Genomic DNA, 27,110 nt, shown 5'->3' with positions numbered 1-27,110 from the left:
TAATTTATAAAATATATATGGCGATTAAGCTACACTGAATATTCATCCAACTATAGGATTCGTCAGGCTTATGCGGATAAGCCTGACGAATCCTATAGTTGGATGAAACGCAGAATATTCAGTGTAGCTTAATCGCCATATATATTTTATAAATTACTAACTAGCTCTACCTACGTATTGAGCACTTTTGAAGTAAATACTTAAAGTTTACGCATAAATCTATACTTTCGTATATTAAATTTATGTGAATAAATGAAGTAGTTATATATATATATATATATATATATATATATAATATATATATATATATATATATATATATTACTGTTGGGACGATTAATCAGAATCGGAAATCAGAAAAATCAGAACTTTTTGGGGTATTGGGATCGGTATCGGAAAAATTATAGTCTAATTCCAGATTCCAAACCGATTCTTATAAATTTTTTAATAAAAAATGAAACAAGCACAATTTTTTTTATATTAGAAACTGTTCCTTTACAACATAAGACTGAGAAGGGCCACAGAATGAGTTATAAATCTCATTTAAAGATTTAACATTGATTAGCAGAGTTTAATTTGTTTTATTTATTGGTCATTTATAACTTGCCTATTGCCTAATCGTTTCGCATCTACTCACCAAAATGTATATGTGCCCTAATCTGAGGAAGTTCATATGATTATTAACAAATTTTAAATGCTCTGGGCAGGTGAGGGTTAAATTTTGTTGGTGCCAGCTGTACATTACATCTGAAATAATTAAAGTTTTATGCCACCTTTTTAGAAGCAAGGAAATCCTCAGACTCTCCAAATCTAATTTAATTTGCTTTTATTAGTTTTTATTGTAAGCAAAGTAAATATTCTAGAGGTCACTTATCTATTCAATATCACAGATTTTAAAAAGCTTTTCGCACCTATTTGATAAATGGTCATATGACGTCTATTAGAGATTTGGACTTTAATATAAAAAATTTAACATTCTTGGAATTTTTTTTACTGGTGCTGGTTTTGTATCATCACCACATCCTTTGAAATATTTCATGTTTCCTTATATTTTGTTTGGTTTTGGCACAAGTGAAAATATAGATGAAAATCTTAGAAGTTTATCAAAACTTTGGAAAGGCAAACATTGAGAAGTTTGTTAGCTTAAAAAAAACAACTTTCATTTACATTTAAAATACCCTAAACATGAAATTCTACTTTTTAGGCGATTATGTGTGAGCACACTGAAACGTTATTTTAGAATTTAGAATGGGGGGTTCAGTTGTGCATATAAATATAATGTAAACTGATCCCATTTCAGTACATTATAATTTTTAAGCACTAATTCTAAGGCAATCAGCAAAATCATAAAATCACATGTAATTGCTATATTTGTCTATTGCCACCCGTACTTAAGGTTAGTAGTAGGAAAGGAGCATAGTTTTATGACTTGTCCATCCATCCATAGCTTTGAGCCCCTAAGGGACATAGGCCATCTACAACTTTGTAGATGCTTTTGTAGCAACTGAGTTCTTTTTACGGGGTGTGTGTGCTGGCCCCACGCCCAACCTTCCTAGAAGGTACATACAGCGCCTAGTCTTCCCAAATGGTCACCCATCTGGTACTGGCCAGACCCAACGTTGCTTAACTTCGATGATCTGACGAGAACTGGTGTGTCAACGTGATTGTGCTGTACTTTATGACTTGTAGCAATATCTATATATTAATACGATAGCGTGTGTTATTTATTTTTTGTGTCACGATTACATCCGAGTGACTATTGTTTAATTATGGATTCCCATTTCTTATAATAAATAATTTTACCAAGAATTCTTCCTAAGTTTAGGTTTTGATTTTTGGTTTTGATTATAGCTGATGGCATTCAAGTCATTTGTTTTCTTTAAATAATTTTACCAAGAATTCTTCATAAGTTTTGGTTTCGATTTCGATTATAGCTGATGGAACTTCAGTGATCTATTTTTTTTTATAAATAATTTTATCAAGGATTTTCATAAATTTTGGTTTTGGTTTCGATTATAACTGAAGGAACTCAAGCTGATGCACCAAAGTCATACAGATATATTTTTTATTTTGGAAATCGCAACTTTATAATATATAAAAATCGATAGAACATTAACTCTATAATAATATATACGAAATCTGCAAGAATTAAAATATGATATTTAAACATACTTAACGATCGGGCTACGCTGGGCGTCCTTGCTAGCTTAGATAAATACTTTTGTAGTTTTAACAAAAGAGCTACAATAATATCAGAGCATCTCTATTTACTCCATCAATACCAACATCAATATATTACATATGAATGAGTCCCCTGTGGAATTTCCACAGGTCCCTCTAGTTGTTATTATTTGCATCTCGTTTTTGTTTTTGATTTGTTTTTTATACAGCAAAGCAAATCAATTTAATAACCCACCAAATTTATAGAATTAAAATAAAATTTAAACATTCATAGAAGGAAGGCACATAATAGTTAACGAAGCCCAACGCCCTCTCCATGTTAAAAATGGTTTTCCAAATAGTAATATTATTATTTAGAAATTCGTTCGTAACAATGGGGGGGGGGGCTTGTTAATATTTTGTTCTGACATCGTTTTCTCATTTTATGTAATAATTTGAAAATTTATGAAAACAAAAACAAAACAAGTCTCTAATTAAAAATTTATAAATATTAAAAGAATTAGAATCGGGAATCGAATTGGAAATTTAGAATGGAATCGGTAATGGGATCGGAATTGGGAAAAATGTTGGATACGTCCCACCACTAATATATATACATATATATATATACTTGCAGGCTGCCCACATTGTCTGGTCGTAAAATACGCTTAAATATGATAATTTGATCAATGCAGATTTCGTATTTATTATTATATTATATTGGACCCAATATATAGTAATGATTTCAAAAGTAAAAAAAAATGATTTGTGTGCCACCACCGAGAGTCAAAACCAAAGCATTTAGCTTACGATTTACTTTTTTCTTTGACATTAATGCCTGTGCTATGAAAACATGTTTCCTACAAGGCTAAAAATTAAAACATGAACCGATAGCTATTACGTTATGCACGCATATTCGTAATTACGTCATTCGACCTTCACCTGGCAAATCCTATTTTTTTTACTTTTCACACTTTTGCACTGATTTCCCTGGCTAAAACCCAAATATAGTTTCGCATGGGTCGAATACCTTATATATTAAGTTTCTTTCTGTAGACTATAAACTGACAGAGGAGTTTGGTAGACAAAATTTTTTAAACAAATATATATATGCATACATAAATATATATAGAGAAAGGTTTGCGTTTACTATAAGCTTTTTAAGCAAATATTATGTAAGTATAAATCATGTAGAAAATTTGCTATGAATATAATTATAAATAATAGTTAACTAAAGATGATCATCCCATAAGAAAACCGAAAAAAAACCTAAAAGGTAATTAATTAAAATGAATGTTTAAAAGAATATGCAAATTATCTACATCTTTTGCAGATGAATGCAATTCCACAACCCATGTATAACAAAGTTGTATTTTCTTTTTAAATAAATAGAAAAAAGTGTTTTTAATATTATTAATATATATATGTTATTGCTTACTTATTACTGTTTATATTATCTTTTATTCATAATTAATGGTTCCCATATCGTGTTGAATTCTATACTAGGTCTACTTAGTAATTGATTAACGCCCAGCATATGTGCTCCTTCTTTGAGTCATCTTACTCTCCATTGTTCTTCTGTGTCTATAATTTTTACTTCGTCCTATAACTTATATATATATATATATATATATATATATATATATATATATATATATATATATATATACTAGCAATGGGTGCCCGGCGTTGCCCGGGTGTTTGGAGGTGTATGCTGAGCAAAAAAAAAAAAAAAAAAAAAATGGTAATTTTTTTAAACTTTGACCCCTATTATTACCCCTTTATATTTATTGTTTTAGGCTCAAATCAAGTTATTAAGTTAGATCCATGTCTAAGGAACCAATATCTAAAATATCACATGTTTAGACCCAAAATTGTCGGAGGAGTTTGGCAGAGTTCTCAAAGGTCAAATCGTTGAACTTTGACCCCTTAATCGCCAAATTTCTGTCCGAAAACCAATCACATCGATTTCCCCAAATCTCAGTACCCTGTATATCAAGGAAATGTACACAGACACACAGACAGACACACACAGACACGTTCACTTTTATATATATATATATAAATATATATATATATATATATATATATATATATTTATTTATTTATATATATATATATATATATATATATATATATATATATATATATATATATATATATATATATATATTTATTTATTTATATATATATAAAGAGATTTACCTTTTCCATCCATATATAGAGCCGGAAACATTCCCGAGTTCAACAAGATACAGTTAAAGAAAGTTGGATAATACATCGAATGAAACGTTGTGAAAACGTCACTCCAGATGAGTAGTTCGAAGAATCCAAATAATACGAATAACTATTCTTTACCAAAAAATTCAGAAACGTCATGAGAACAGTTGTTCAAAAAATTCAAATCAAACATAATAGTTTAATATGAGAAAGGACTAAAAAAAACTAGTTTTATTATTATCAAAATCGTTTCAAGAGTTGGTAATAAAAATAGTAAGCAAATAACTGATTTATTTTTATATAAAAACAATTAAAATTCTGTTATTTACGTTTTCTCTTTTAGTAAAAGACTGGCAATGAAGTCCTTAGCATCATCAGATACATATTCCCAGACTTCATCATCGAAATCGAAATCTATATTTTTTATGTAAGTAAACGTTTCTTGATCATTATCACCAGCAAATGGAGAATAGCCACTCAGCCTGCAAAGAAAACAAAAAGAAAAAAAATCAATAATTTTATGAATAAAATATTTAATAATTTTTATAAATACAGACATCTGGGTAATGCCGGGACACGAGTCAGCTAGTATTATACATTTGTACATCCTGGGTATATATTGTAACGTGGTCTGATACTTTGTCACAAAGGAACAAACAAACAAAAAAGAAAAAGTAAGAAATAAAAATCCGACTCGACATTTTTTAAACGTGCAAATGAAATGCATTTATTCATTGTTTTTCAAACAATAACAGCTTTCATTATCGTTCAAAAGTCTTTTCGCACACCCATGTGTTTTACAACGCTCTGCCATAATATGTACTTTTTAAAAGTCTCTCTCCCCGTCACCTTATGCCGGCACTAGCCAGCGCTTTCTCGCCCTTGTGTTCACACATCCATCTTGCGCTGTACGAATTTTGCTTCTCGTCTTGACCACGTAATATATCTTTTTTTTTTCTCTCCTTCTTCCCATGACGTCAGTACGTGCACACTTGCCAATTTGCATACGTGTTTTAAACGTGGCTGCTGCTGCTATTCTCATTTGTCGACGCTCTGTTACATATATTTTTGTTGTAGTATCAGTTATAATTTGGTTTAATGGAAAAAGAAGGTAGTGCCAAATGGAAACTTAGCCTTTTGTTTGGGAAGCAAAGTGTAGTATCTGTTCTGATACTTTTTCTCCTCTTGTTCAATCCAAACAAGGCAAATTGCCATTTGGATGTTAGGGGTGAAAGCCATTTTTACATGGAACTGTGTAAGGAGATGAGCGAGATGCTGGTTTACATTACATTTAAACTTCTACATTTCAGTATAGTCAGAGAAGCAGGAAGCAGGGAGAAAATTCCAAAGTCTAGAAGTCCAAAGAAAGAAGCTATTAGATTAGATTCTGTTGCTAAACGGCTTTGTTAAGGACATATATATTGGATGGGGGGGGATAGGTGTGTAATGAATTCATCAGAGCACATTCCATTAAAATAATTGTAAAATAGACACAGGGAAGCAACACTGCAGTAATGGGATACGGGTTAGAGCTTAGTTGATATTGCAGTACCTATGAGACTTTTTTTTTTTTTTTTTTGCACCCTGTCTAGTGGTGGATGTACCAACCTAGATATATATATATATATATATATATATATATATATATATATATATATATATATATATATATATATGGGCGAAAGGTGGCTTTCTAAGCTACTGGATACTCTCAAGTGTGAATAATTTTCTAGCACGGTAAACGGAACCTACCTTCTTTGCAGCAGCGTTTGCAATGTTCCTAATGTATTTGTTCCAGTTCATGTTACCCGTGAACGTTAAGCCGAGGAGGTTGAAGGAAGAGGACTCAGGTAGAGTGTTATTAATCATCGGTGATTGAGAGGCTTCATGTAATTGTTAAAGGAAAGAAGCTTAATCTTAGTAGCATTAAATTTTACCATTCATTTACAGCCCCTCCCGCTACAGATTGAAGATCGTTTTCTAAGGATTCTGCCATGGCCATAGAATATGTGTGCATCTTTTTTACCGTTGTGCCTATTATAGAGCATCGTTGAGAAAAGTTCTGAAAACTCTATAATAATGTTGTTTTCTTCCTGATGGACAGATTTCTAGTTTCTGACACTTCTGGCCTTTTGGTTAGGAGCAAAGTGTAGTATCTGTTCTGATACTACGCTTCATCTCTTCTGTCCTCGGTCAGTGAAAGAGAAATTCTTCTAGACTGAGACGATTTTTATTTTTTGTCTAAATCCAGAGTGTCCCTTTTTGGAGAGCTGGATTTTCTGCACTTTAACACCAACCTTGTGTCCAGCTCTGCCACCGAGGGAGGCACAATTGGGACGTACAAAGATTTATATTAATCTTAAATATAGTTACTTGGGGAAAAATCTTCCCTGGTTAATTGCTTCCGATGCTAAAAAAAATTCTTTTCCACTATTGGTAGTAATGTTGAAATAGTAAATATTCACTGATATTAAACTATCAGTAAAATTACAATCTATAGATCATCCTCCACAAGTGTTTTTTTTTTCATTTGAACATTTAACATGTGGTTTTACAGTATTTAACATGTGGTTTTACAGTATTTGGGAAAAAATAAATTTATAGTTAAATGGTTAGAGATTTATAAAGTATCAGAATCGGGAATTTAATATGGAATCGGTATTTGTATCGGAATCGGGAATTTAGTATAGAATCAGTAATTACATCGGCATCGGGGAAAATATTGAAACCGCCCAATCACTACTTATTGTATAGATACGTTCAAGTCTGTAGAAGACTAGGCGGACTTGAATGTGAAAACTGGGTTGTAAAATTACGCAAGAAAGTAGAAATTTTCCCAAACCAGTTCATGCCTCTCACATCGGTATCACAGGCTGGCAAAAACTCACTGACATTTTTTTTTTTTTTTTTACTTTTTAACAGGTATAAAATTGAACTTTTAAAATACATAATAAAATTTTGCATAAAAGAAAAAAAAACACCAATTCATTATCTATGGACGAAACGGTGAAAGTTAATTAGAAATTATGTAAATGGTATAAGTCTAACTTACAGCATGTACGCGACAACTCCGAGAGACCACATATCAGTACTGAAAGAAACTGGGTCATAGTTGATGATTTCTGGAGAGCAGAATTCTGCAGTACCGAAAAGAACTTTGATCGATTTTCCTTCTTCAATCTTTTGTGCGAGACCAAAGTCGATGAGTTTTATATCGGTGCTATCCTTTGTGACACACATGACATTTTCTGGCTGAAATAGAAATTCACATAAAAAAAATTAAGTTTTATTTTGAAAGCTAGATAATTTCTATAGGTTAATTCCATAATTACCAAAATGGTTTAAATTGTTTTTCTCAATAATGATCTATAATAGAGGTTAATGTAGTTTCCGTGAAGCATTTTTTTTAGTGTGTACAAGACACTTGGCTTTCGGGTCAAGATCAAAGTGAAGTATTTGTTCTTCAGATGCTACACTTCAATTTCTTGTTCTCTATCAGTCGAGGAGAAATCCTTCACAACAGAGACAATTTTTATTTCTGTTCCTTTTCTCCACATTAAAAAACTCTGTCCCATGGGGAGACATTGTAAATAAGAAACAACAGACATAAACTGAAGCAAATTAAGATATATAACGCTGAAATGAGATATATAGATTCCATCTTTTTATTATTCTCTCTCTCTCTCTCTCTCTTTCTCTCTCTCATTTTATATATATATATATATATATATATATATATATATATATATATATATATATATATATATATTATTTTTAAAAACAGTAATCTACGGACACGCGTGTTTCGGAGCCCTACTCTTCTTCAGCTGAGACGTTAACCTTAATATCGTTTAAAAATCAACAACAAAAACTACGTGTGTATATATATATATATATATATATATATATATATATATATATATATATATATATATATATATATATCCTTTTTATCTAATGTATGCTTAGGAGAAATATACTTTAGAATTGTATTTTGGTCTTTTTGAAAGTTTTTTTTTAATGGTTTATGTTTAAACTATAAAAAAACAAAACAAAAAAAACCCAGTAATTAATTATGGCACTACGTTTGGTGTTCTTTAAAAGTGTTATAAAATTATGTACCCATAAAAATCTTAATATATATATATATATATATATATATATATATATATATATATATATATATATATATATATATATATATATATATATATATATATATGTGTGTGTGTGTGTGTGTGTGTGTATGTGTGTGTGCCAATATTGCACTATATTATATTCTTACATCAGCGTGGTCTAATAGAAGTTCAGTATGATATGATATTTCAGAAAAATTAACCTTCGCTAGATGTGTATTCAGCTTTAATTCAAACGTACATAATGGAGGCCGATGTTAGAAAAAACTATTCGGCAGAAATTAAAATAGACGTGAAATTAAGTTATAAAATTTTGCTCCAAATCCATTATTCTCCTCTGAGTTAATTATTATATGGTCTGCATTAGTATTTTTAGTTTAAAAAAATATTATTACGTATATTTATAAATTTTTATTTTAAATCAAATTTAATTCTAAGCGTCCTATCTGGTTTAATTCGTTGGTTTAACTTATCTAGTGAAAGTAATTTTATGCATTTCATATGTTATATTTTACACAAAATGTCTATTAAAAGCCTATAACCATGCAAGAATATACTGGAGGGGGTAAGAAAGAAATATGTAAAACAAAATATTTTTTTGCTGTCTTTGAAAAATTTAAATCGTAAAATGTAGCTGTGAAACGGGCGTATGAAGTCAGATGGAGAGAGAACCATGGAGTCAGATGCAGAGAGAACCATGGAGTCAGATGCAGAGAGAACGTTTTCACAGATATCTGGGCAGGAGCTGCTAAAAACAGTCTATCCTGCCTTGACAGAGTACAAAATAGACAGAGTACAAAACAGAAGAGACGTTACGAGCTTATCCTTGTTTTATCGTTATTTCCATGGTAGGTGCTCGTCTGAACTCCAATCTCTGGTCCCCCCCTCGCCAATCCTTCACGAAAAACACCCGTCCAGCTGAATTCACTGTGAAAAATTTCCCCCACTCTTTATCTGTGTCTAAATCAAAACGTAGATTCCATGAACACAGCTTCTTTCTTAGAACTGCATGCCTGTGGAACTCTTTTCCGTCTGCCTGCTTCCCACCTGACTACAACTTGGATGTCTTCAAGTCCAACGTTAACAAATTCCTAATGAACCGCCCCCTTAAGTAAACACTTCATTAAATCTCCACACTAACGTACTGTACTTGCAATAACCCTTATCCCTGAGTGACTTCCGGGCCTTGATAAGTGGTGACCACCGTGTAAAAAAAAAGAAAAAAAAACACTGTTCTAGGAAATACTTTAACAATGGGATTTTCGTTATGCCAGAATTAGCGTCACAAGATAAAATTGTATTACATGAAGCATCTTAAAATGCTATTACTGGTTCCATGGGTAATATTATTAAGTGTAGGTAGTTGCGTTTTGATGAAGAAGAAAGTTTATTGCAAGTACCTGCTTCTCGGAAGAATCAGGGAAACTAATGACAACAATAGAATCAAACTATTCAAAAAATCATCCTGATTTGTAAAATTTCACGTTACATTTCCACATGTGAACATATCTTCCTTTTATTTACTTTTTTTTTCTTTTAAGTTTTCCGCGATTTTTATTTTTCTAGAGTTATGTTTTTTTTAATTGTTTTCAAGCTAAGATTTTTCTTATAGTTGAATATTTATCTTTCTCCCATGGTGGGAAGATGTGACTGAAATGTCGGGAAAGTAGAATTGGAAACCAGCGTTCTAAAGAGAGAGTACCCTGGCTGAACAAAAATGGCTTAGGCAGTTCCTTTTATATATATATATATATATATATATATATATATATATATATATATATATATATATATATATATATTTTCAATTTGTCTTTACATAAGCAGTAATTTGTTGCTACACAGTCATGAGCATGTTTCGGTCTTCTAGTGTTTAGCAACTAGATACCTCTTCAGGCAACAATGCTTATTTACGAATTCTCAATTAAGAATTCCGCTTTCGTAAATAAGCATTGTTACCTGAAGAGGTCTATAGTTACTAAACACTAGAAGACCGAAACATGCTCATGACTGTGTAGCAAAAAATAAGTGCTTATGTAAAGACAAATTAAAAATGTAACTTGCTCTACCTTCCGTATTGAGCACTCTCGTATTAACCTCGTTATATTTCATTGGTTACCCTACTTTTGAAAAATAAAAACCTCAAATTATATATATATATATATATATATATATATATATATATATATATATATATATACATATATATATATATATATATATATATATATATAATTAATATATTCATGCTTTTTTCATTATTTGTTGCCGTTAATTGCCGTACCTTTTCTTCAGAGAATTTCATAACAACCTCCCCCGCTAAACATACGTATATACACACGCGTGGCCACACGCATACACTCCCCCTTTTTTCTCTCTCCCTCTCTTTCTCTCACACACACGCACACACACACACACACACACACACACACACACACACACACACACACACACACACACACACACACACACACACACACACGTTTTCTTCCTCCCATAATATATTGGCGTCGGTTTTATAGTTATATTTTTAAAATTTTTACATTCCTGTACCCTGAGTGTTAAACGCTCTTTTAACGGTTTTTTCCTTGTTTATTCACTTTGCATTGGTTCAATTTTTCATTGTCACTGATGAACTTACGCTGTTTTTTTCCAACCTCTTATAGTTGTTTCGTCGTAACGAAACCAATGGTACGACCTTGAAATATGTATATATAATGTCATAATAAATATTGTATCTTCAGCTCTCACATCCACGATCGAGCACTTTATTGGATTTTTTCATCACCTCCTGACACGCTATATATATATATATATATATATATATATATATATATATATATATATATATATATGTATATATATGTAGGCAGAATTTCATTATTCTCGCATATTTTATTGAAGAGGATCTTCGTTCTTCTTTTTATGATCTTTCACACATAGTAAATTAGTAATAAAAACAGTAAAACGACAATCAATCAATAAGTAGGATGCACAGGAAGAACAACGATGGTCAATCGAGACCGAAAACGTTAGGTAAACAAGGGGACTTTATAAGAACTTTGGATGCCACAACAAAAATACTTGTACGAAAACAAGAAAAATTCGAAAGAAAGATCATAAAAAGAAGAACAAAGATCCTCTTCAATAAAATATGCGAGAATATATATATATATATATATATATATATATATATATATATACATATATATATATATATATATATATATATATATATATATATATATATATATGTGTGATGGTAGTGATACTCCCGTCGATTTCGATGTATGATGCCCACTACAGCAACTATGTTGTTCGGAAATCCACACAAATAATTTATTTTTAGTGGTGAAGGCTTTGTGCAGAACCTTCGACACTTTTTTGCTACAAATTCTAATCTCAGTCGATGCAATGGCTGCCTCTCGGTTTTACATCAGAGTTTCCCTTCTCCTAGATGCATGTCTTAATGACTAGATGCATGTCTTGATGAAAACTGAGAGTGTATCTCTCCCAATGGATTAAACACATCCTCATATATTAACGTGGACATTTCTACATCCAGGCGAATATATATTAAACAGGAGGTAAACAAAATTAACATATTAGTATTAACGCACAACAATACATACTGCATTAATATAATAGTTTTACCATCACAACACACATCATAACAATACATCCTGTATTAATATATTAGTGTTAACATATTAACACACAGCACAAAAATACATCCTGCATTAACATCACAACACACATTACAACAATACATCCTGCATTAATATATTAGTGTTAACATCACAACAAACATCACAACAATACATCCTGCATTAATATATTAGTGTTAACATCACAACACACAGCATAACAATACGTCCTGCATTAATATATTAGTTTTAACATCACAACAAACATCACAACAATACATCCTGCATTAATATATTAGTGTTAACATCACAACACACAGCATAACAATACGTTCTGCATTAATATATTAGTGTTAACATCACAACAAACATCACAACAATACATCCTGCATTAATATATTAGTGTTAACATCACAACACACAGCATAACAATACGTCCTGCAATTATATATTAGTGTTAACATCACAACAAACATCACAACTAAACATCCTGCATTAATATATTAGTGTTAACATCACAACAATACATCCTACATCAATATATTAGTGTTAAGATCACAGCAATAGATCCTGCATTAATATATTAGTTTTAACATCACAACACACATCACAACAATACATTCTGCATTAATATATTAGTGTTAACGTCACAGCAATAGATCCTGCATCCTAGCAAACTAGAATGTTTAATTTTTCCTTACTTTTAAGTCCAGGTGAATGATGTTTTGCCCATGCATATGCTGTACACCTTCACATATTTGACGCATATAAATAATGCAGTCTTCTTCAGTTAAGGTATAATCGTTCGATATCAAACGGTCAAACAATTCTCCACCACTCAAGCTGTATAAAAATGAAGAAAGACATTCACAATTATTTTTTTAACATAAGCAAATAACATTCTTAGACTAAATAAAATCCTTGCTTGTAGATTTATTTATGGTTGTTACATATGTATTCAGGACCCTACGTCAATTGTGATTAAGTTAGCTAGTTTTAAATTTATGACAAGGGTCACATTTAGTGCATGTCATGGTAACCTTAATCTTCAAACAGAATAGTTCTCAGAGACGAGTGGCATAAAGTTGAGGCAGGGACCAGAAAAAAACTGTGTAACGATGACAAATGAAGTCATGTTTTCAAACTGAGAGAAACAAAGATTTTCAAATCAGTTTCTTGATAGAAGCCGTGTGAATAAGGCATTATCAATAACGTTGAAAATTCGATAATCCAAGTGCAATGTTACCTTGATGTCAGTTCGTCTGCATCGTTCGTTCCAGCAATTTAGAAAGTTAAAAAGTAAACAATTAACTAAGAAGACATTCGTGCTACATCTGTTCTGTTGTCATAATATCATCCTCTCAACGTATTTTCTATGAGAAAAGACCTGTAACGAGGTAATAAAAATCCCCATAAAATCTTTTGTATTTACCAAAGCCTTTATTGCATTCCAGACGTTCCATGAATCTCTTTTCTTTTATCAAAGACAGTTATCACCTGAATGAGTATTATTTGTTTTAACTTTAGTAAACCATCCATGCAAGTCACACACACATATATATATATATATATATATATATATATATATATATATATATATATATATATATATATATATATATATATATATATATATCCTTTCCTGTATATAATATTTCAATTGCAGAAATTCCTCTCTGGGCCGAATTACCGTAGGTTTGCATTAACAGATGCCACATATAAATTTATTATGTCTAAACTTTTACCCAACATCTTATGTACCTTTTGCACGCCTATACAGGCACATTCAGTTGTAATATTAAAATGCTAGATTCCATTCGTGGAGAACCACCATCACAATCGCAACATTATAAGAAGAAGAAATCCCTACTTTTCACTATATATATTTAGTCCTACCACTGCTACCAGTTGTCACTGGGTACGATTCTGCATTTTTCTACTACAGTGCGATTACACCCTTCGTAACTGCAAAATTACATACATAGACATAACATATTCCACCCGATTTCCGCATGAAAATTAATAACTTCTCTCCAACAATGGTTCGGCCTTTACGATTGGCTGAAACCGGACATTATCACATTCCAGAATGAAACGAATTCATACATTAACGAACACTACTAAAATTTGACAAACATGGCGTTGCTCTTCACAGGGGGTACTAACATTAAAACGACCAACATTTACCGATTATAATTCATTCAGAAACAGACATTTACATTGCTATTATATTGCTAACATTATATAACGCCATATATTTTAACGCCATATATATATAACGCCATATATATATATATAACGCCATATATATTGCTAACATCATATAACGCCACATACATCCACAGGTAAAAATTTGCATAAATACGGTCGGATTTTCCTACATCGATTATCTGCACTTTTGTCGCTATCAGAAGGACACACAAGCTAAAAACCAAAAATAACATCTCATAACCGCTTCCAAACTTAACCCTCATAAACAGACAGTTAACTGCTGATAACCTTATTTCATGGAACTAATGTGCGCAAGTAAAATAGTTCATATACACACACACAGTCTTCTCCGCATATGCTTGCAACTATGAACAAACAATTAAAATTGCTTTGTTTACACAAAAGCAACGAAATAGGTAAAGCCGGTCAAATAAAAATTCACAGCTTTAAAATTCTTTGCAAATTCTCATTTATTCAGATTATCATTGCCAAAAAGCTGTTAAAAATAAGCGTCCACGTCCATAAAACTTAAACATCGAATCGGAAATTCGAAAACAAAATGAAACGAACTTTATTTTTATTAAGAAAATTTGCTAAAAAGTTTAAAGGCTTGTGAGGAGTCACGAAGTAACTATTTGATTCCAATATGGGCAATTTCACCGATCTTAATGACTATAAAAATATGGGAGGGTGGAACATTTGTTGAATCTCATTCGATCTCGGGCAACGCTGTGTCTCCCTGCTAGTATATATATATATATATATATATATATATATATATACATTATATATATATATATACATATATATATATATATACATATACATATATATATATATCTTTTCGATATAATAAAACGCTTAGCTTGCAGGTGGAGCTTAGATACAAGAGGAAAATATATTGATAATAGAAAATATATTGATAATAGAAAAATATATTGATAATAGAAAATGTATTGATAATAGAAAATATATTGATAATAGAAAATATATTGATAATAGAAAATATATTGATAATAGAAAATATATTGATAATAGAAAATATATACTGGTGTACACAGAATTATTGATCAATTTGAAAATACGAGAATACAATATATTGTGTAAAGGTTATGAAAGCTCTTTATGCCAGGCATTTCGAAGCCTAATGATTCTCGTTAGAAGAAGAGAGGGAAGCTAGGTAACAAGATAAGGATGCAACGTCTAGCAATAGGCATATCAGGGGATTTTGTATAGGTTGATTATATTAAATGAGGAAGAGAGAGTTGTCTAAGGGGTTATTAGATAATTATGGTACTTTAACTATGCCAAAGAGGTGCGTTAGTAGTATTGGGTGATAGAGAATGGAGTATGATTTAGGGAGTAGTTAATATATGTTATGGGATTTATTTAATTAATTAATTAATTTATTATTAATTTAGGATGCAATAAAAGTTAGATGTGCCAATCTATAGAAATGAAATAAAGAATAAGGGTTGAAAAAAAAATGAGTGTGTAAAAGAACAAATATATAGCGCACAAAAGTAAAAAATAAGGTAAAGTGAAATAAAAAATTGTAGACGAGAGGTGAAAGGGGTTGCTGACTAATGTTCAGATGGTGCTATATGGTAAGGAGGTAATCAGACAGGTTTGATACAGGTGGGATATATTCTAGGCAGAAAAATATGGATGGGGATTAAGGCAAAAGCATAGAAAAATACAAAGGAATCTACTAACATGAAAATAACGTTCAACAATAGTAATATGTATAGCAATAGTCATAATAACAATACTAATAGTAAAAGTAAGGAGTTGTAATCGTAATAGTAATAACTATAATAACAATAAAACAAGTGAAGCATGTATGGTCCCTCGTGAGTGCACAGTGAACGAGGCATAAAAAATGACTAAGTTCAGCATTTGCCCCCCCCATTTAGTCCCAAAAGTCCCCAGAGGACGTCAAATCCTGGTGAAAATGAACAAACGGTGCAATTTTAGACCTTAACATATATAGATTTGAGTTCTGCACCATGCAAAAAAAAGAAATGACTGTCCATCATTTGCCCCCCCCCTCATAGCCCCAAAAGTCCTCAAGGCCTTAACATATTTAAATTTGAGTTCAGCACCATGCAAAACTGCTAAATAGACGTACTAAGAGGGCCACTAGAGTTTTCCCGGAAAATCCGTTCTGTTACTTTTTTACTCATATCATGTTTAATGTTTATGCAAAATTTCCAAAAAAAAAAAAAAAATCCAAGGCGTAGTTATTGAGAAAAGTGTGGACGGCCGAACGGCCAAACGGACACGGGTGAATCTACAGGTCCACCCTCCTTTTGTCGGGAGACCAATAATAATATTAAAGATAGTGGCAATAAGATCGTTTAGTTTTGTTATTATGGCCACCTATTTTGATATATGAAAAACACTTTTTTCTTAAAGCATATTTATTTGCTCTTTATTTTTATGTATTTTTCGTATAACATTTCTTCCCCTATTTCTTGTCCTTTGCCCCCCCCCCTCTCTTTTTCATTCCAAATACTTACAATTCTAAGATCATTACAATTTCTCCGGGCTGGTCAAATGCCTCGTGAAGCTGCAGCAGTTTCCGATGGTGCAAACTGTTCATCACTTCAATTTCCCTGCGCACAGCCTCTTTTTCATTCGGTTTGCATTTAATGAACTTGGCAGCCCAGTTTTTGCCTGTGGATCTTTCAACTGCACGATGAACAACTCCAAAAGCACCTCTGAAATTTGAAAACATAATACTCTCTTAAAATCTGACGAACAAAGATTTGGGTTGTATTAATATATATATGTTTATGTTATATAGGGGTTTCATTATTGTTCGTTGTTAAGTCTTATTAAAAGAGATTGTTGTTGTGTCTTGGAGAGAGAGTCTTTTATTAGACTGAGTCTTAGAGTCTTAGAGAGAGTTTTATTAAGAGGGATGTTGAAAGACTCAGAGAGAGAGAGAGAGAGAGAGAGAGAGATGTTGTAAGAGAGAGATTGTTCGTTTTATGACGCGATTTATATTTATTTTAAAATGTTCATACTTAGATTTGTAATGGAATATGAGAAGCTCCTTGAGTGAGGAGATAGTGTTCAGACAGTCTTAGTGTAGATATGAGATATGTATGTCATGACATTTTATAACACAGATATATAGACATATAATAACAATTTTCACTTTACCTTTCGGTAGAATCACAACACAAAGACATTTGGTTGTATATATATATATATAAAATATATTTTAGTCATCGACATACAGACCTGTTTCGTTGTATCACAACTCATCAGTGCCGCTAGACTAACACCTCTCCCAAGCCGAGGATCGAACCTAGAACCGTCGTGATGACAGTCGGCAGTCCTATCCCCTTGACTACGGAATCGGTGGCCGAAATTAACTTGTCAGAACGATTATTTAAATAAACATTCGTCTGCTACTCGTAGAGGGCTCAAACGTTTGTTTGTAAACAAATCGCGAGCTTCGCATTATTTCAGCTAAATTAAGTAGCGAGTAAGATAATTTACAAGAGTGCTCTACCAAAGAGGGGAGCTTTATAAAATATATTTATTTATATATATATATATATAAAATCATATTGAATTGAAAACCAGAGCAGCAAGTTTTAGTCTCCCCTCCATCAAGGACAGAGGTTTTGGGGATATATATATATATATATATATATATATATATATATATATATATATATATATATATGTTTACATACGTAATATATAATCGATTATTTCCAGAAATGCTATAATTATTATAAGTAACAGATTGCATAATAGAATATGCAGAACTCTCTCTCTTGTATGTACAAAAATCAAATATTCGTTTCGTTGCTAGAAGCTAGAATAGAAGTTTTCATACATAGAGTAAATTTCACAGTGTATAAGGATTATTTGATACTGGAGATATTCATAATCGTACCTTATTTCCAAAAGAGGGGATATATAACATATGAGAAATATTTGGAATCAAGTCTCCCCTTGCCGTTATTTCAAATCATATTGAATTGAAAACCAGAGCAGCAAGTTTTAGTCTCCCCTCCATCAAGGACAGAGGTTTTGGGGATATATATAATCGAGCCAGAGATGTATCGTGTCGCGGGGTTCGAATCGTTCGACTGGTAGTAATCGTGACACCCTGCACTGAAGAATCCCGAAAGGATGAAACACTAGTGTCTGTAGGTATTTAATTATTATAGTAAAAAAAATAATTATGACAGCCCCTTTAAGAAATTCGTTTCTTATCGTTGAGCACTTTCTGTTGAATTAAAAGTCGGTCAATTTAGCTCTTATGCGTAGATCATCGTATAATGATTTGATCACTGTTTGTCTGACGTAATGAACATTTAAATTAAAATGTTTAAAATTCAATGCTATTTCACACGGTTAATAGTAGCCGAATGGATACGGCCTCCGCTAATCGAGCCAGAGATGTCTCGTGTCGCGGGGTTCGAATCGTTCGACTGGTAGTAATCGTGACACCCTGCACTGAAGAATCCCGAAAGGATGAAACACTAGTGTCTGTAGGTATTTAATTATTATAGTAAAAAAAAAAAAAAAATTATATATATATATATATATATATATATATATATATAACAGTAATTCCAAAAGTGCCTCCTATTTCTTATTCCGCCTGAATGGATCAGAGGCAATTGCAAATCGCATTGTTAATGATGACTTAATTTATGAATTCATGTCATTTCGTTGGTGCAGATATTGACGGTTTTTGATTCTAAGAACGCAACCCTTGCATCTGTGCATCAGAAGCATAGATGCATCATTGAATTTCTGGCAAAATGAAAATGGTGTTGGCTATGTAAAAAAAAATTGAAGCACAAAAGGTCACTCGCTTAAATGGTACTCCCGTCTTTGTAGCTCTTCAACTTTTTGAGTTAAAAAATAGGAGGCTTTACTTCTAAAACGACTCTCATATGACAAAGCGTACTCTGGGTGCCCATGCATAGTCATTGTTCATCGCTGGAAAAAGTGTATTGAGAATGTAGAAAAATAAATTCTGGAGCATTAAAACGTTGCTTGTTTAATGATACCACTTCCGTCCTCGTAGCTCTTCAACTTTTTGAGTGAAAAAAAATAGTAAGCTTTACTTTTGAAACGACCCTTATATATATATATATATATATATATATATATATATATATATATATATAAACAAGCTGACCGAAACATGTTCATGACTGTAGCAACATATTACTGCTTATGTAAAAAAATATGTATGTATATATATATATATATATATATATATATATATATATATATATATATATATATATATATATATATATATATATATACGAGGATCATTCTAAAAGTAAAATCTTCCTAAAGCGATAAACTGTGCATATATATATATATATATATATATATATATATTTCTTCAATGGTGAAAAAAACTCAGACGAGAGTGCTCAATGTGTAGCCAGAGCAGTATATAGGAAATTTATTGCCGTGAGTCCAGAATGAATTTACATATTGTTTCCGCAAGGAAGATATCCTCTGAAGATGAGGAGAGATCCGACCAGTTTCGTCAGAATTCATAGATGGACTGAGCTTTAACACCAATAAGAATGGAAAAAATCGTTGTAGATGAAGAGGAACTAAATTAGAAGGGGAGAAGTGGGAGGGGGAGGACGTTGGAATTTTAAGTAGTAGGAGTGTATATAATGAGAGGGGGGGTTATAATTAAATATCTAACATCAAACAAAATTTCCATGAACAGAGATTCTTTCCAAGAACTTATTATCTGTGGAACACATTATTACATGACCGTAGACTACAATATGGTCATCATAAAATCCTATGGCAACAAATTCTTGCCATAAACCATCCCCATAAGTAATCAATATTTCCAGGGCATTGCTTTCGGAATATTTGATTGAGTATGAAGAATTCATGCCCAAATAAGACTTTGGCCCATTCTTAGGTTGTCAGGCAGAGGTATACAGTTTCGCAACTGACTTATGTTCTTGTTGCTTCTGCAATGATTTAATCTGTGGTTTTAATCTAAAAAGCAACAAAAAAAAATGACATAAATTATTTGAATATCTGATCTTCCAAGTTCATTATACTTATCTGGCACCTCGGTGCCACTGTCTTTTTCTTTTTGTTTTTGTTTTTTTACCTCGACACCAAAATTAATAGTCTAAACCATTTCTGAAATGACCATTTCCCTGTTGATTGCGGTATGTTGTGGTATGTTCTAGGAGGGCCACCTTTTTAGACTTTGTCTTCTCTTTGAGAAGGGGTTCTCTTTGAGAAGGAGTTTATTGCTTGAGGCGCCCCTACCGAGGAACACCGATAGGGCTGTTCAGGCATTTTTGCAGCCCAGAGTGCTTCTTATCAGGGGCTGTTGATTTTTCAATCCCACTTTCCGATCCTTGTGTCTAATCTCCCCACTATGGGGTGGAGGAGAGATGAATAGACTTACCTTCCAAGTTCTTCACAGATGATATATTTGCTAAGGACATCACCTCTCATGCGATTTATATCGATTGCTTTTCCTTTATAGTTGGCATCATCTGCAAGCAAACAAAAGAAAACTTAATCCAATTAATTTCATTTATTCAAACTGTGCAGCATGTACTATTTTTTCTTGATGTAGATAGAGAGGTTTATGACTGAGTAATTGGCCCATTGACTAATCGATTGGCTTGGCGTATGGATATAATTTGTTAGAATTGCTTTTTGAAAGGAGTTTGAAACTCAATCAGGAAACCGTTTTTTCTGACTTCAATGGAACTCGATTTCACTGAATTAAAATTTGATTAGTCCCCACACACCCTTTCTTCTTCTCTGCAACCTCTCTCACAGACGTGATGTTGCTAGTCTCAGTTTTTTCTATAGGTTATTCTTTATCTTTGCAAATCTACGATCAGATCATGTATGATTTACTGTTATCTCTTCCCTTCTCTTTTTTTTCTTCTTGCTAAGGCACCAGATTTCAAACATTAAATAATTTCAGTTTATCCTTTTTAACCAATGGGAATCCAGATAATTTGTTGGCTCACCCTTTCTTATCCAGGTCAATTTACTTATGTCCTTTTCTTTCTTATAGCTTCTGATTTCGATCCTCACTAATCATTAGTTTCACGGCAAGTGCTGGACTGAGCTTCAATTACTGTTGCTCCCCCCCCCTCTCGCCCGCACAATGGAATAGGTAATCCACATGAGATCCGGACAGTATTCAGGAGTGATTCGACTCTTTGAAAATATCTTGTGTGAGTCAAGCCCCCATAAAGAAAACAATCATGACTAAGAAACTGTGTATATGAGATCCCATGTAAATGTGGATAACTATACAAAGGTGGGACATATCGTCCACTAAAAATACGGTTAGAAGAATATCGAAAAGTCGTAACACGTGGAGAAATTAAAAACTCAGGTATAGCTGACCCTTATGTGATGAAGTAAAAATTATAAACAAAGAAGAATGTGAAAAGTAAGACGACTCGAAGAAGCAGCACGTATGCTGGGAGACGATCAATTACTAAGTTGACCTAGTATATAATTTAACACGGTATGGGAACTGGTAATTTTAAATAATATATAATATATATATTAATAAGTAGATGATGATGATGATATTATTATTATTATTATTATTATTATTATTATTATTATTAACATCATCATCATCATCATCATCATATTATTATTATTATTATTATTAATAATAATAATAATAATAATAATATAATTATTATTATTATTAATAATAATAAGTAGATATTATTATTATTAACAATAATAATAATAATAATAATAATAATTATATATATATATATATATATATATATATATATATATATATATATATATATAGAGAGAGAGAGAGAGAGAGAGAGAGAGATAGATAGATAGATAGTAATAATAATATGTAGCAATAATTATTGATATTTATATTTAGAAATAAAATGGGTTTAAGACTCTTAAAATTTGTACTGGAATTGTCCGTGGTGCAGTGGTTAAAGTACTTGGAAAAATTCAGTTGTAAAAGTGACCTCCTTCTGAAGTTTAAAGGTCCAATCTTCAGTCTGGGTGACTGAAAATGCAATTGCGAATTACTTAGGACCTCTATCCAGTCATGGCTGACGGAACGAGAGCAAACTAGCCCCATGAATTAAATAAAGGGTTCCATTCGAAATTTTGTGCAGATTTCTAAGTTCGACAGAAAGATTCCAGAAACCCATAAAATACACCTGAAGAAGGTCAGAGGTTATTTCTACCGAAACGTTGTGAAAATGATATCAAGATGAGAACAGTAGTCCGAAAAAAAAAATAATACGAATATTGTTAGTACATTAAAATAAAAATAAGTCATTATAAAATTATTGTTAGTAAATTATTGTGCCACTTACATAATTCATCATAATCTACTTTTTCTATTGCTTTTCTGGTTATGATCATATCCGAATGTTCACTTGGAAGACTTGGTCCGAAGAGATTCTCTGCTTTAATCCGGAATTGGTACTGCCTGTATTCTTCCAGACAGTTCACGTCTGCCCGGCAAGCATTTGTCGAAGTCACGAATCTCCAAATTCCGGTAGAAAGATCACATTTCTCCACAATGTAACCTGTAGCCGGAGAATGCTTCTCACAAGAGGATTCTGTCCAGTTGAGATGCACCATGTGATCAGTTATGTCGGATACTTGAGGTTTCCCAGGAATATCAGGAGCTCCTTTCAAATAGAAGAAAATGTAAAAATTAAAATTGGCAACTCAAAATGAAAAGTTAGACAGCCTTTTTTTGTGCGTATGCCGTTGTAGTGTGAAGTGAATATTCTCTATTTTCCATCTATAAGGTCCTTACGAGGTAGATAAGAGAGTGGCCTTCAGGTATGAAGGATAAGTGTGAATACCCACGGACCAACTGGCAGTCTACTCGATGTATTGAGGATATGATCCAGTCAGGTATATCTACACGAAATGCAAACAGATGCCAAATGTTAAATTTAGACTTGGCAGATGTCGGTCACCATAAAAGCTGACTGAGTATGGACTGTTGACCTTAGTTGCTGACAAATTTAGTGTCGACCAGAATAAAGTGTGAGGCAAGCTCAAACGCTTTTTATGGATACTTTCATGCGTGTATCTAGCCAGCTACCTGTGTGAAAGAGCACGGATGCGCATATAGCAGCAACAGCAACAGCTAACGTATGCAAATGATCGAGCCGTGTGCGAGGTGATGTCACAGCGAGGAAGAAGCAAAGAAAAAGATTATAAAAAAAAAAAAAATATGGCCCAAGAAGAACAGAAATAGACATGTTACACACATGGCCCGAGAGCGACAGGAAAAGTTGTGTTCTAAATATGGACGGCCAAAAATAGAATACCATGTGTTCGACAGGGCAGAGTCTTGGAGTATGAGAAACTTTTGAACAAGAGACAAGGCATTATTCTGGAAGTACCTGTAAATAAATGTTTGTTGTTTCAACTGAAAAAAGTGAGTTGAATTCTTTCATTTTTTTTTTGTTGTATGCATCCCGAGTGTTGACATGTAATGACTACGTTACACCTGAACGGTAGCTAACCAGTGCGGAGGATGGCCCTCAATATACACGTTAATAACAATAATACGGAAGAAGAAGAAATTTTTTTTACTTGATTACTATATCCTTTAAAAGGTTTTTATATCTTATTTAATTATCAAGAAATAAATGCTTTCTGGCTGGTGTGAACATTTTACTCTTAACTTAATTTGTATGGAATCTGGAAAAAAAAAATTTTTTTATGAAAATCGCTCCAGATAAGTTGTGAAGCCGTTTGATGTAAAGAGCTAACAAGGAAAAAAAGAGGTTATCGAAAAAAAACAGGAGATGCCTATTGACATTATTGTTGAAAAGATCAAGATTATAGGTAGGAGGGAAACATTTAGCAGGAAGAGAGTTCCAAAAGTCTGGAGTTATTGCAAGTTAATTACTGAAACGCATCTAAAATTCTTTCTTTTTTTTTTTTTTTTTTTACATAGGCATCACCACATTATCAAGGCCCAGAGGCCACTCAAGGATAAGGGTTAAAGAGTGTACAGTAGAAATTGGACATTATAGTAATCATTAGTAATGAAAATTTGGTAAAGTTGATAACTTATATGGAACGGCTCATCAAGAACTTATTTACGTTAGACTTGAAGGCAACCATATTGTAGTCAGCCGGAAAGCAGGAAAACGGAAGACAATTCCACAGGCGTGCAGTTCTAAGAAAAAAGCTTTGTTCATGGAATCTACGTTTAGGTTTAGGCACAGATAAAGAGTGGGGGGAATTATTGATAGTGTTTACAGCTAGACGAGTGTTTCTTGTGAAAGTTTGGCGAGGGGGGGACCATAGATTGAAGCTCATTCGAACACTTTCCATGAAAATAACGATACATCAGAGACAAACTCGCAACATCTCTTCTGTGAGATAAAGGTTGCAAGGAAGATAAAAGGACATCTCCTACGAGGCTACGAAGTCTATTTTGAACTCTATCAAGGCAGGCCAAGTCCTTTCTAGCAGCTCCTTCATTGCCTGCACGTCCATATGAAAAAGGAACTGATGAAGTAGGAACTGATAAAAAAGGAACTGATGAAGAAGAAATGGTCTAATAATTTCCACCGATTTGCTTGAATAATTTTAAATGTCTGTTTTATTCAATTTTCTTTGTCTTTCCAGCGATTTTATTTTAATTACATATAAATACAATACACAAAATGGTTCTCTAGACACAGTATATGTTCATCGCAGTAAACACATCGTAAAAATATATAAAAAAATAAATCATCTTTGTATGCTGCACAGGATGGTTTCAGTGATTAGATTTGATTTGAAAATTATGTCTCTTTTGTGCATTCGTATTTTAATTTACTTACAATGTGCAATATTTAAGAATAAAAAAAAATGATTCGTTATTTGGGGGTCAAATGGCCATTTGTATCATTTAATGTTATCAAAACGTACACAATCTTTTAATGTTATCATGTGAAGGGAAGTAACTGTTTTTTTTTTTTCACAGAATTCAGAAACAAAAAATATTCTCGATATTTTATACTTGGTCTTTCTGCTTGTGTGGGGATAATAGTTTGAATTTGAGTTTAAAATGAAAAAGTCAAGTATCACGGTCCAATTGCACTGTAAAATAAACATTCAGTTCGAACGCGCCTCTGTCATATCAAAGAACATACTGTTATTTTTTATATACCGTGTTTTCTGGTTGCTTAAACTTTTAAAATCCACTTGTGATGTTAGATTGTATAAGGTGTCAACTTTGGTCAAAATCGTCTGTTCCTTCTTTCATCGGATTTTTTTGATTATCGATTATCGATACTTACCGAAAACATTGCAGTACAAAACTTATATAAGAACACTGCCAGATACATAAAGTACATTTGCGTGAAATTTCATGAGAATCGACCCTGTGGTCGTGGAGTCTATAGTGAACACACAAACAAACAAACAAACAAACACACACACACACACACACACACACACACACAGTTCCTTTTATATGATAGTAGAGATTTTTTTAACAAATAACAAAAACAAAGAAGTTTTATGTACCAATAATTGTCACAAAGATGTCGACAGATTCGCTGCCACACAGGTTATTTATATTCACATTGTAGACACCACCATCCTTTTTACACACATCTTCGATGAACAAAGTGGTGTATGCGTCCGTCTTTTGTATCATTGTTCTTGCGTCTCTTATTATGATCTTTCCATCTTTAGCCCACGTTACATCAGGTGCTGGTTTGCCGCTTATGGGAAGGCGGATTTTCATGGTATCACCCTCAAAGAATTTAAGTCCACGTTGGTAGGCAGCAGGAACTGAAACTTTGGCCTGGGCTAAAAAAAAAAAAAAAAAATTGAAAAAATTTTTTTTTCCCATTCAATTTGACAGATGCAAATTTCACTTACATTAATCATTTTCTAAACCGAAATAGTTATCTATAATATAAATCCCACCTGCTTTGTTCACCGATATTTTCGAAAGTCATCCCCTCATTTCGATTAACTAGCCTTAATATAAACCTTCGTCACTTCCGGTTTGGCTATGGACGCAACGGCAAAGACTTCACTTTTTTTTATTTTTCACATTCTTTTCCTCCTTTGCGGTACAGGTTGGAGCCGGCCGGCCTGCCTGCCTACTACCACATTTTTTTTTCAATATACACCTCCAAACACCTGGACAACGCCGGGTAACCAGGCTAGTTATTAAATGAAACTGTTTCTTTTTGAATTCCACTTTCTGCTTAGCAGAACACTTGCTAAGTCTTGCCGGTGTATAGAAAAATCCCTTCTAATTAATATTTACATAAGTAATAAAAAGTGTCAACTTGATTATGCCGTATACCACTAACGATTACTACGATATTGTCTCATTGACTACAGTTCACTCATTAATGAGTGAACTGTAGTCAATATATATATATATATATATATATATATATATATATATATATATATATATATATATATATATTGACTAAGATGATTGATAATTTATAATTAAAATTAAAAATTAAAAAGGAAGAACAAAAAAAATTATGAAACCGATTCTTAATTTTTAATTTTATTTATAAATTATCAATCATCTTACTCAATATTAAAATAGCTCTAGGACATATATGCCTATCGATCTTATTATATATCTACATTACAACGAGCACTGTTTTCTTTTATTTTAATTGTATTAATGAATTTACTAATACATTAAAATATACTCTGCTCTTTAGACTCTTGT

At 32.3% G+C, this 27,110-nt stretch overlaps 1 protein-coding gene across 1 annotated transcript in view; it reads right to left on the bottom strand.

Annotated features, from left to right (window-relative positions):
* LOC145241627 (uncharacterized) overlaps positions 1-27,110 on the bottom strand; it is a 377,797-nt gene that overhangs the window by 313,257 nt on the left and 37,430 nt on the right. The window contains exons 6-12 of the mRNA XM_080104710.1: positions 25,925-26,212; positions 22,750-23,070; positions 20,820-20,910; positions 16,897-17,097; positions 12,865-13,006; positions 7,433-7,632; positions 4,710-4,862 (exon numbers count right to left, since the gene is read on the bottom strand). Of these exons, the coding sequence (XP_079960836.1) occupies positions 4,710-4,862; positions 7,433-7,632; positions 12,865-13,006; positions 16,897-17,097; positions 20,820-20,910; positions 22,750-23,070; positions 25,925-26,212 (1,396 nt within the window). The remainder of the gene's footprint in view (positions 1-4,709; positions 4,863-7,432; positions 7,633-12,864; positions 13,007-16,896; positions 17,098-20,819; positions 20,911-22,749; positions 23,071-25,924; positions 26,213-27,110) is intronic.

This window comes from Euprymna scolopes, chromosome 20 (genome assembly GCF_053919585.1).
Source record: "Euprymna scolopes isolate OS-2025 chromosome 20, ASM5391958v1, whole genome shotgun sequence".
NCBI lineage: Eukaryota > Metazoa > Mollusca > Cephalopoda > Sepiida > Sepiolidae > Euprymna > Euprymna scolopes.
Note: the sequence above shows the minus strand (reverse complement) of the source record. Positions and strands in the feature narration are given on the sequence as shown.